The sequence below is a fragment of the Crotalus tigris genome, unplaced genomic scaffold, assembly GCF_016545835.1.
Source record: "Crotalus tigris isolate CLP2741 ecotype Arizona unplaced genomic scaffold, ASM1654583v1 scf7180000024376.1991246, whole genome shotgun sequence".
NCBI lineage: Eukaryota > Metazoa > Chordata > Lepidosauria > Squamata > Viperidae > Crotalus > Crotalus tigris.
In genome coordinates, this window is record NW_024100546.1 from 1529141 (window position 1) to 1541628 (window position 12488).

General features: G+C 38.8%; 1 protein-coding gene across 3 annotated transcripts in view; it reads right to left on the bottom strand.

Annotated features, from left to right (window-relative positions):
* Positions 1-3086: 3086 nt before the first annotated feature.
* ITGB6 (integrin subunit beta 6) overlaps positions 3087-12488 on the bottom strand; it is a 105740-nt gene continuing 96338 nt past the window's right edge. For all 3 annotated transcript variants that reach the window (XM_039328379.1, XM_039328378.1, XM_039328380.1), the window contains 3 exons: positions 8753-8872; positions 7399-7565; positions 3087-4598 (listed from right to left, as the gene is read on the bottom strand). In XM_039328379.1, coding sequence (XP_039184313.1) covers positions 4500-4598; positions 7399-7565; positions 8753-8872 — 386 coding nt within the window. In that variant the 3' untranslated portion in view covers positions 3087-4499. The remainder of the gene's footprint in view (positions 4599-7398; positions 7566-8752; positions 8873-12488) is intronic.

The following is a 12488-nucleotide window of genomic DNA, read 5'->3' on the forward strand; positions in this document are numbered from 1 at the left end:
TAAACCACATTGTGGCTTAGCAAACACATGCAAAATGGCCAGGTAGAACACCAATTGCCTTTAAAAAGAGTAATGTAACATTTATCACTATGGCTCCTGGCATACTGTTTTTATAATTTGATATTCCGTATAAAATTACGAATAGCATCCATAGATAATTCACTATGTTGTCTAATTATCCTGTTGAATCATCCCAAAAAATAGATACTTGAATGCTGAGATGAGAACTTCTGAGAATACATTTTTGAGAGAGATGGTGACTTTTCACACTTGCTGTTTCTTTTGTTCTGCTTGGATGTTGGTGGTACCAACTCTTCTCCTCAAACGCATATACAAATTTTCTGTGTACACCTGTTCAGGGACATATACAAATTTTCTGTGTACACCTAGAACTGTCAAAATATGGAGTTCCAATGGAGGCATGGTGAACTAAACATGCCTCCCTAGAGAATGGAGATGAAGACCAAAGCAAAGATGGAAGAACCAGTGAGTAAAGCGGTTCTTTGGAGCATATTTGGATAAAGAAAGGACAGAAGATCACCAACATGCTCCAGATGGCTGTTCCTCTGGAGGAGACCACAGGATAGATGTCTCCCATGGGTCTGAATGCCAGGAGAGGAAGTAAAGTAAATAAAAGGAAGTATAAAGTTATTTAGTTGATCAAGGTTAAAATAAGGTATGTTTTTTTATCAAATTTTGGCAACTCTTTACAGGCTTCTTGTTGATATCAGAATTAAAAAGTTGATATTTTATGGATTTGCTTACAGATAAAGGATGAGTTAAGGGAAGAAGAAATATCTGTTGGAAAATCTGTAGGGGTAAAGAGCTACTGTCTTCCTTTCTGTGTCTGAGATGAGTTTTTATTACTATAACTAAGCGTTTTCAGTAAAATTGTGTGCGTTTCCTTACTGTACACATACATAGAAATACGATATACAACTGATGTATATTACATGTTTCACAAAAGTGGATAATAATTAGCTCATTTTAGTCACATGTTTTTAAACATACGCATTTATTTTTATCAAATACAAAATAATCATGTTACACAAAATCACTCGGATAATGTCTTTCTTCATAGCATGAGGAAAGGCAGTCTGATGTACAACCCTGCTTTCTTCTTTCTGACTCATCAGCCTTATTTCATAAAACGTCTCTGAATCAGTAATCTGAAAGATAGTTCTGGGCTGCTGAGAAAAGAAAGGAGCCCTCTCTGGGAAATTTACATTTAACCCCTACATCAAAAGCAATAAATAGACAATTTAGATCACAGGTTACCAGAATAGAATAACAGAACAACAGAGTTGGAAGGGACTTTGGAGGTCATCTAGTCCAACCCCCTGCTCAACCAGGAGACCCTGTACCAGGGCTTTTCAATCAGTGGTACGAATACCACCTGTGGTACATTGGCACCTGGCAGGTGGTACGCGACAATCCTAGAAAAGTGGTAGCGGGGGAGGGGAATGAGCTGAACCGATGGCAGCACTGCACAAGCCTGAGCAAGAGATGGCTGGAGCTGCAGGGTTGTCAGGGCTCAGTGGAAGTACCAGGATCAGCACCAGGCTACAGGTGGAGCTTGGCGCTGATCCTGACGCTTCTGCTAAGCCCAGAAAAAGCGCTGATCAGCTGGAATGTTGCAGCATCTCCAGGGTCTTGTGATTTACATTCAGATGCTTGCCAACTGATTCATATTTATGACGGTCACAGTGTCCCAGGGTCATGTGAAGTGACCAAAAACTGCTGCAACCACCCAGCAGACGGGGGAATAAAAACCAAACACCCCCCCACCCCACCCCCACTGCCAATCCTCAACAGAAATGCTTACAACAATGAAAACCTTGGACAGGAGGAAGAGTGCGGCCAGGCGGGCAGGCAGGCGTCTTGCTCGGCTGTCCCTTGGGGGACACTTTTTTCAGTGCCATTGTAACTTCGAACAGTCACTAAGCAAACTGTTGTAAGTTGAGGACTACCTGTACTTTATCACTTTTTTCCTTTTTTTTTTTTTGGTCATCAGGTTTTTGACACCTGTAGGCGACTGGTGGTACTCGGATGTTGCCATATCCTAAAAGTGGTACAATGGGTGAAAAGGTTGAAAAGCCTTGCCCTGTACCATTTCAGACAAATGGTTGTCCTGACTCTTCTTAAAAACCTCCAGGGTTAGAGCACCCACAGCTTCTGAAGGCAAGCTATTCCACTGATTGTTTTCACTGTCAAGAAATTGCTTCTTAGTTCTAGATTGGTTCTCTCTTTGATTATTTTCCATCCACTGCTTCTTGTTGTGCCTTTAGGTGCTTTGGACAAGAAGTTGACCCTCCCCCCCCTTCTTTGTGGCAGCCCTTTAGATATTGGAACATTGCTATCATTATCACCCCTAGTCCTTCTTTTCATTGAACTAGACATACCCAATTCCTCCAACTATTCTTCATATGTTTTAGCCTCAGCCCCCCTACCAATGGGGTCTTCTATGCAGGAACAGTAAGCTGAGCAGAGGAGGCGGGTTTAAACATCAATTTCAAGGTGGCCAAATGGTTGTAGTTGATGTTTAACCTTAGTGAAGTGAAACATAGTTTACAGGTAGTTCTTGACTTATAACCACAATTGGGATCAGGAAATTTTCATTGAGTGGTACATTTATTATGCGAGGGATCACATGATTGCACCTGATTTTACCTTTTTAGCCACAGTGGTTAAGCAACATGCTGCAGTTGTTAAGCAAGACCTCATGTGATCATGATTTGTGACATTCTTCGCTGGCTTCCCTACTGACTGCTTGTGGGAAACCAGCTAGGAAGGTCACAAATAGTGATCGCATGGTGCTGAGACAGTGCAGTGCTCATAAATACCTGCCAGTTGCCAAGTGCCTGCATAGCATTCTAGTACCGTGAGGCCACTGCACTAGACATAAGTACAGCATAAAATAAATCACTTTTTTCAGTGCCATTGTATCTTCAAATGATCGCTAAATGAATAGTCGTAAGTCAAGGACTACCTGTAAGTTAATCATACCACCTGGTTCATATAACTTGTGCATGTAAAATGTAGACGAGTCTATACGTATTAGGGTTTGTAAAAATCAATCTCAGACAGAATATTTGACTTTCTTTTATGTACCCATTTTATATCACAGAATCTATGTGAAAACAATTAAATCAATTTACATATCAACAAATTAAAAATGTAACATAACATTCTTTTTTTTTTTAAAAAAAAAAGTGTGCCATTTGCATATTAGAAAATAATGCCAAAGGACTCCAATGAGTAATAATAATATTATGGTACTGAAAATGTTTTGGCCTTATTTTAGGTCCAGCCTTGGGTCAAAACTATTTCAGTAAAAATAACAAAAGACGTTTCCAGTGTTTTAAATTCACAGTACATTCATAGTAAAAACTCCCATCACCATTACCAAACATATTCTTCAAGATAAAACACAAATAGTCTGTTTTTACAAAAAACCTTTAAAAATCTGCATTATTAAAAACCAGATTTGCAGCATAGCTGATAAATCTTATTTATATATTTGGAAAAAAAACAACTCCATTAATCATAGGTTCCCCAATGGTTGGGGTCATTAGATATATTGTAATTTGGGAAGGAAATGGTACATTTCTGGTTGCCCTGAAGGGCAAAATGGCTGTTCACCAAAGAGATGCCACTGGATACAGTACAAAAACCAAATGGGTGAGGAATCTGAAAGATACCGAAGAAAAAGTCTAGTGGCTATACCTATATATCATGTTCTTAGCAACGTATTTCTCACTACCACCTTGATTCATCTGTAGTCAACATAGCTCTTCTTAATCCAGAGGGCTTTTGCTCCTCTAGAGGGCTAAACATTTCATAGGAAATTGTCTCATTTAACTTCATGGGACTTCAAAACAGAAGACATACGATTGCACCATGGTTAAGAATACAGCTGTAAGTGCTGGATATTTTATTAATAATCCTGAACACTTTTCTCTCTCACGTTTTCTTTATTGGAAAACTGAAATCTGTTTCTTTATCTGGTCACATTTAAGGTGCAAATATTCTAAAGGTATATCTTAAACTTGCAGTAAAATGCCGATTGGGACCGATAAAACTAGCTGAGCTGTACTCCTTAGCAGAGATTGAGAAGATGGTTTGTTCCAACATCTTGAATTACTTTGAGATCAGAAGGAATACTTGAAATGGGTTTCTTGAAAGGTCATTCAGACCAATTCCCAAATCTCATTACAGCAAAATTGCACCAGATATTATTTTCATGTCATGCTTAATTGGTGCGTTCCTACAAGCCCAGATGTTTCTTTGTCATTTAATCTCCTCTACTGCTGCTCAGCTTCCTCCCTGGTTCCAAAACATTCCAACTTTTAAAAGCACATATACTCTCACCTTAAAACTTTCATACCACTTTAGTAGTTTTTACTAGATCGATTCAAATAGATTTAGAAGAAAATAGAGCAAACTTCCTTTTTTAAATAAAAGTTTTCCAGAACTGCTTTCTTCATAATTTTGAATTATTAGTATGCATTGGCAGGACTGCCACATTGCCTTTCTTTTTGCTTGTATGTTACATTCTTAAAAGTTGTTGTGGAGCCTTTGTAGAGGGGGTTTGTTCCCTAGAAAAGAAGAAAAACACTATATGTAACAGAATATTTCACATCTGATTTTGTAGCTTAATTAAGCAGACCTAACATACCAACTGATTTTGGGGGGAATATGATTCATTCATAATCTGCTGAACAATGTGGCTTTAAGAAAAAGCCTTTCACGGTCTTCACAAATACTCAATATTGATTTAAAAATTATTAAAACCAAACAGTAATATGGACGTAGCTAGACCTTATCTATTCCTGTTATTTTGTCACAATAATTAAACAGCAAAATCTTAAACTGAGCCTCTTGACACTAAAAACTGTTCACAATGAAGAGCAAAATGGATCTTTCTTTTCATTCCCATTGTTGTTTGCACACCATTGCCTGGGAAGCAACAGGTATGGGATGGTGGGAATCAGCCACTCAGCAATAGCAATTAAAAACAAAAAACAACAACAACTGGTGCAGGCTTTCATGTCCAGTATCTGTTGGGCAGTGTTGAGCTTCAGGGTTTAGTGCTTTGGTCTATGTAACAGATTTCCTGATGTTCTATGAGCAACCAGCTCCGTTGAAGACCTATCAGAAGTCAAGTTACCAAGACAGAAGCCCAGTCCGTGCCTGCATAGCAGACCACTTTGCTGGCAAAATGTCAGGAATTCTGTTGTCTAGACCACAGTCGCTAAACCCTGTAATCCAACCTGCCCCAAAGAACTGAAAATATAGGCTGCAGTTGTAGCTGTTATAGCAACTGCCAACACTTAAAGAAGAGGAAAAACGGCCTTTGGGATTCTGGGGGCTCTTTAATCTCAGCCCCTTCTGCTGTGTAGCTGGATATGTGGGGAAGGTATTCTTGTGTGTGGTTGGGGCCTTTGTTGGCAAAGATCACATACATTTATACTAAACATTTTACAAGATGAAGCACTTTTTACAGCTACTGTGAATCCAATATAAATACTCATTTTTTTTAGAAACAATCTATATCAGGTTTGGTTTCTATTAATATTACTGACTTTTGCCATGTGTGGGGCAGTTTTATCACAGTATTGCAAGCCATTTTACATGGCTGTGAAGTGTGAGGTAGACATAATAGCAGGATATTGAGAATTCAATTTCTTGGGAATGATTGTAATGCATTCTTGCATCTGTCCAGCTGGAGGCATTATATCACCTGGGACTCTCAGACTTTGAAAAAGATTGAGTGTGGGAGATCTAGGGGTTCTAGGTTTATAAAACCATGCATGGCATAAAGTGGACAGGGATGTTTTTTGTCCTTTGTCATAACAATAGCCATTGATTACAGAAGATAGGAGATTTAGAATAGACAAAGGAAATTCTTCTTTGCATAGAACATAAGCAAATTTTGGATTTATTTTGGTATTAAACATGGTGATGGCCACTAGACTAATACTAATACTGATGATGATGATGATGTTGGAAGGGACCTTGGAGGTCATCTAGTCCAACCCCCTGCGCAGGCAGGAAACCCTATACCATTTCGGACAAATGGCTGTCCAGTCTCTTCTTAAAAACTTCCAGTGTTGGAGCATTCACCGCTTCTGGAGGCAGGTTGTTCCACTGGTTAATTGTTCTAACTTCAGGAAGTTTCTCCTTAGTTCTAGGTTGCTTCTCTCCTGGATTAGTTTCCATCCGTTGCTTCTTGTGATTATAGAAATTCATTGAGGACAGGTCTTATCAATGGCTACTGGATACCAAGGGTTCTTCTGTGTGGCAACATTAAAGCTGTTATTCAGCATGGAATTGGACGAAAGTTCTGCTGGCTTAAAGAACAGTGAACTGTGCTTGCAATCCTTAGTCACCCAATGTTGGCCACAAAGCACAACAAAGCACAAATTCAGGGGTAAGAGAGAGGTGGGGCAGAGAATTCTTTCTTTGATATCAGTCCTATTGCAACAAAGGAGCCATTGTCCCCTGTTTTTCTTCCCTTCTGTCTTCTGCTTCCAATTTCCTAGCTGGACAAGTCTGTTTCTAAGGGAAATGTCTCTCTGTCTATGTCTCCTTCTGTCTTTTTCTCTCCTAGCATTGGCATTAGGGTTAGGATTAAGATTAGAGTTAGTGTTCCTTGAAGTTCAGCCTAAAAGTCAATGTTAGATTAGGGTTAGGCTTCCCTGATGTCACAGCGAAAAGCCAATGTTAAGGTTAGAGTCAGGGTCAGGGTTGGCATTGACATTAGTGTTAGGAATAGAGTGAGTGCTAGGTTTAGAACTGGCATTAGGTTTAGGATTAGGTTTAGCCTAGGTGTTAGGCTTAATGTTGGGATTGGTGTTAGGATTTGAACTAGGATTAGTGTTTGGGTTAGAGTCAGATTTTGTATTGGCATTATAGTTTGAATTGGCATTAGCATAAAGATTAGGGTTAGTAATAGGGATAGGACTACTATTGAAGTTAGGGTTACTGTTAGTGTTAGCATTGGCTTTAGGGTTAGGATTGGTATTAGGGTTAAGGTTGTGGTTAGTGTTAGGATTAGGATTAGAGTGAGGGTTAGGGTTGGCATTAAGTTTAGGGCTAGGGTTAGCGTTAGATTCTGACTTCCCTGATGTCACAGCCAAAAAGCAACATTAAGATTAGGGACAGGGTTAGCGTTCAGGTTAGTGTTGGTTTTAGGGTTAGGATTATTGTGAGGTGAATTGGACTGAGTGAGAGAGATTTTAGCCAGCTTTATGTCTAAATGGGGCTATGACACACAGTCCCCTAGGCCAGCACTTTTACCACTACACCAAATTGGCTCTATTATGGTACAGTAGCAATTTTTATCTTGCAACTGTTTACAATAATATTGTCATGAATCTTGTTTTTTTTACATACTGTTTGCCATTTGGCCTTTGACCTCTCTGCTTCAAATTTAGCAACTTCTTTACGATCTTCAAATGAAATAAACAATTTCCACATGGAAAGTAATACAATCCCGGTGACAACTACTGCAGTAGAGACACCCAACATAATCATTGTAATATTTGGAGGTTGTGGGTAATCTGTAGAAAGAAAGTGTAAATAGTGAAAATTCTTAAATAAATAAATAGCTATTAATATGGGGGGGGGGAGAAATAAACATGCAGTATAGGTAATTGTTACTTCCACCTATAATCAGAATTCTGGAAATGTTGGAATGCAAAATTTGGAAAGTGTCAGAAAAAGTTGCTGTGAACTTTTTAGTTTTGTATAGATTTTGTTTAAAGATGGCTCAAATCCCAATGAGTTCTTCTGTACACACTCAGCATTGGCATGTATGAAAACTGCCTTATTCATCTAGGGAGGGATGAGCTATATATAAATCACTCACACATAAAAAGTAAGTGGGTCAGCCTTTGGGAGATCTAGAACAAATGAAAGATTGAACATACAATAGCTCAGCATTGACTAGCACATTCCTATTCTCCTTTATTTTGCCATATTTATGAATGACCACACGAAAAGACCTGCTTTAGGAGGCAAGCTACCTCTCACATTTCATTTTATTAAAATACGCTGACTTAGAATTTGGTAGCCATAAGCAGAAAGATACTGTAGAAGGAATTTGCTCATCAATCTTGAACTTTATGTGCCCAAACTCTCTTAACAATATTAAATGAAATGTAGGTACAGAGATTTTAATATTCTGTAGAAAAACTTTCAGGAAAGGGCTACAGGTAGTCCTTGACTTACAATCTTTCATTTAGTGACTGTTCAAAATTACAACAGCACTGAAAAAAGTGACTTACGACTGCTTTTTACACTTAGGACTGCTGCAACATCCCCATAATCAGGTGATCAATATTTGGATGCTGGGCAACTGGCTCATATTTATGACCATTGCAGTGTTCTGGGGTCATGTGATCACCTTTTGTGATCTTCTGCAAGCAAAGTCAATGGGGAAGCCAGATTCACATTACAACTGCGTTACCAACTTAACAACTGCTGTGATTCAGTTAACAACTTGTGGCAAGAAAGGTCATTAAAAAGGGCAAGATTCACTTAACAATTGTCTTGCTTAGCAGCAGAAATTTTGGGCTCAATTGTCGTAAGTTGAAGACTACCTGTAGGTGGGACAATCTTTTCTATAACTGCTATCTATCCTAAACCATATTTCTGAAACAGCCCTTTTTAGAACTAGATATACATTAGGAGGATATAGATTCAAGTACATCAAAATTTCTTAGCTTACTAAGATTAAAGGTCTTACCTTTTTGCTTTATGTTGTGAATGATGACTTTTCCCTGTTCATTAGCTGTCATCTGAAATGTGATAATAGATTCATTTTTCCCTTGTAACACACAACGAATCCATTTGTCTTCCATAATATCTGAGGATAAGGAAAAACCAATTTTACAGTTCAGAGAGAGACATATCAAGCAGTTCTTACGAAGATTAAACAGTTTCTAACATCAGGTTATTTTTTAACAGGCACTAAGAAACAAAACTGGAAATATACTAAAAGATTTGCAAATAATTGTTCTACCGTTGGGGGTTTCCTTGGGTTGTTGTTGTTTTTTTGTTACTCTTTGCATTGCTCAGATGATGAGGTCCAGGTGTTGCTAGTCTATGTGGACCATAAAGTTGGTAAAGAATGACCATTAAGTTGATCAAATATGGGAAATTTATTGAATTGGAAATGCTTCTAAGGAAGCTGCAAAAGCTATCAAGGGAATATAGTACAGGTGCTACTTGACTTACAACAGTTCATTTAGTGACTGTTCAAAGTTACAGCAGCACTGAAAAAAGTGATTTATGACCATTTTTCATACTTACAACCATTGCAGCATTGCCATAGTTACATGACTCAAATGCAGATGCTTGGCAACCAACTCGTATTTATGATGGTTGCAGTGTCCCAGGGTCCTGTGTAATCACCTTATGTGATCTTCTGACAAGCAAAGTCAATGGGGAAGCCAGATTCACTTTACAACTGTTACTAACTTAACAATTGTAATGGTTCACTTAACAGTTGTGGCAAGAAAGGCTGTAAAATGGGGGAAAAACTAACTTAACAAATGTCTTACTTTGCAACGGAAATTTTGGGCTCAATTGTGATCATAAGTTGAGGACTACATATAAACTTCATTAGAGTAAACATGGTGTCTTTATCTTTTCACTACTAGTAGAATGTCTAGATCGGGGTAGGCAACCATGGTCTAGATCACAGGTCGGCAACCTGCGGCTCCGGAGCCGCATGCGGCTCTTTGAGCCTTCCCCTGTGGCTCCCAGCCTCCTTTGCCTTCGCAGAGAGAGACAGAGACAGAGAAAGGAATTGCGCTTCCCTGCTTCTTTCTCTCTCTCTCTCTCTCTCTCTCTGTGTGTAGTGTGTGTGTGTGGCTCTTTGAGCCTTCCCCTGTGGCTCCCAGCCTCCTCTGCCTTCGCAGAGAGAGACAGAGAGAGGCAATTGCGCTTCCCTGCCCCCCCTCTCTCTGTCTCTCTCTCTCTCTGTCTCTCTGTCTGTGTGTGTGTGTGTAAAAGAGAGTGCACTCACAGTGTTCTCTGAGGAGCTGAAAAGCTTATTGGGCGGAGCTCCTCCTTTGCTGCGTCTCTGCAGGAAGCAGGAAGCAGGAAGGGCAGGAGAGAGCTAGCTAGCCCAGCTAGGCTGACTCAGGAATTCTGGGAGCTGAAGTCCATGAGTCATAAAAGAGACGAGGTTGCTTACCCCTGAGCTTGTTGCACAACAGCTTGAAGCTTGCCAGGTGAGCAGCAGATAGGAGGGGGGGGAGAAAGAGAGAAAGAGAGAGGGAGGGGGAGAGAGAGAGAGAGGAAAGAGAGAGAAAGAAAGAGAGTGGGAGAAGAGGAGTGGCAGACCAAGGGCAGATAGAGAGGGAGGGAGGGAGAAAGACAGAGAGAGAGAGACCCTTTTGACATCTAAAATGAAGATAACATTGCATATATCCTTTTTTTACCTGTGTGTGTATGTAATTTTATTCTCTTAAAGCATTAAAGCATTCTCTTGGTGATCATTGTTTTAATAGTATGGATATTCCCAAGAGTCATATTTTTACTTTTATTTTTAATGTGTGTGTGTGTGTGTGTATGTGTACACACACACACACACATAGACACACACACACACACACACCTATAATAAAGGTAAAGAAGGATATATGCAGTGTTATCTTCATTTTAGATATCAAAAGGGTTTTGCGGCTCCCGGTGTTTTGTTTTTGATGGGAAACGGGTCCAAGTGGCTCTTTGAGTGTTTTGGGTTGCCTACCCCTGGTCTAGATGCTGTTTCAGTGTACAGGATATTCCCTTATAAAGATACTAATCCTTTTCAAGAGGAATGCCATTTATTGCTGACAGAATGCTGCTGTTTAAAAAAAAAATAGCATCATGTACACATGTCTAATAACTAAAAAGAAATCATGATAGGAATAAAGAATGCACCTCAAGGTAACACAGATAAAATGTAAGGTATTCCCAGTTCAGTAATCAATGCTTTCATCTAAATTTCCTCAGGCACAATCCTTTTGATGTTTTTTCAAGCAGCTTAAAAAAGGTGGAATATGCATGAGGGAGCAGACAACATAAATAAGAATGAAATCTGAAAATGTAGACCCCCTAGGCCAATAATACCAGAGGCTCCATGTCTCATCAATATTACTCAAAATAATAATAATTGTTTCTGAATTTCCTGTGAAATCTATAGCTATGTTAGAAAAAGGATTCTACAGGGAGCCATTCCAAATAAAGTGATTTGTAAGTTTCACATTGCACCATAGCTTATCTGTATTTTTATAATATATGGCATTGTTCTCATTGCCTATATCTACATTATATATATTTTTCAGAATAAGCTTTCATCCAAGTTATCAACCATATAGACATTTTATTAAAGTAAGCAGGATATGTTTTTGGAAAAGTGAATAGGAAATAGTTGTTTAATTCCCCCCCCCCTCCTTTTTAAAATGTTATTTCCCCAGGGAATAGGATTTTTTCTAAGCTATTCTAAAGACACCCCACCACCACCACCAGTTTTTCTGGAAGAGGTAGTATATTAGTCCTGTGAAACAAAAACAAGCAGATGTTTTCTAATACCAGAAGTAAAACCATTTTTTTTTAAAAAAGAGATAACTTAAAAAACCAGAAGACTTCATTGCTTTAGCAACGTCAGGCTTGTATTTGTTCTCTTCACACTAGTTTTTTTTTGTTTATAAATTATGCTGATCCAATTAAATAGTTGAGTATAATATCCTGTAACAGGTATATAACATGATATGCAGGTCATATAAACACTCACAAGGTTATTTTACACCAAGCAGTTTCTGTTTCCAAATATTCTCAAGCTCTAAAATAATACTTTTTGTCACACCCACCATATTTAAAAATTTACATACCAGCACAACAGAATGCATATATTTTTGGCTTGTTTCCATTTTTGAAATTATGCTTTGCTATGCTCTTAGCAATATGTGGCAATCAGTTTCAAATTGCAGTTGGTCTAGCAACTGATCTGGATGTTGCACATTATTATATCTGTCTGAATTAAAAGTGAGCTCATGTCTGCAGAGTATGGATAGCAACTTTGATTGTTTTGCCTGTGATCAACCGTTACAGTTACCTTTAGTGTTCATAGTGATCTCACATAGCAATAAAAAGTTCTCCTTTTTCTCATCATTTAGATAATTTAGAGCAGGGGTACCCAACCCCCCAATCCATCGACCAGTACCAGGCCGTGGTATGCCAGCAACCAGTCCACACAAACAAGCAAAGCCCCATCCAAAGGATGCAGGCAGCACACAAAACCACGCCCCCTTTGGTCCATGGAAAAACCTCTCTCCACGTAACTGGTCCCTGGTGCCCAAAAGGTTGGGGACCTCTGATTTAGAGAATTATATTTCTTGATTGACAGCTTAAGGTCATATTTGTCTGGGAATCTCTATTGACATCATTAATATAAGAACTGAGGAATTTAGCTTACATAATTTGAAATGCCC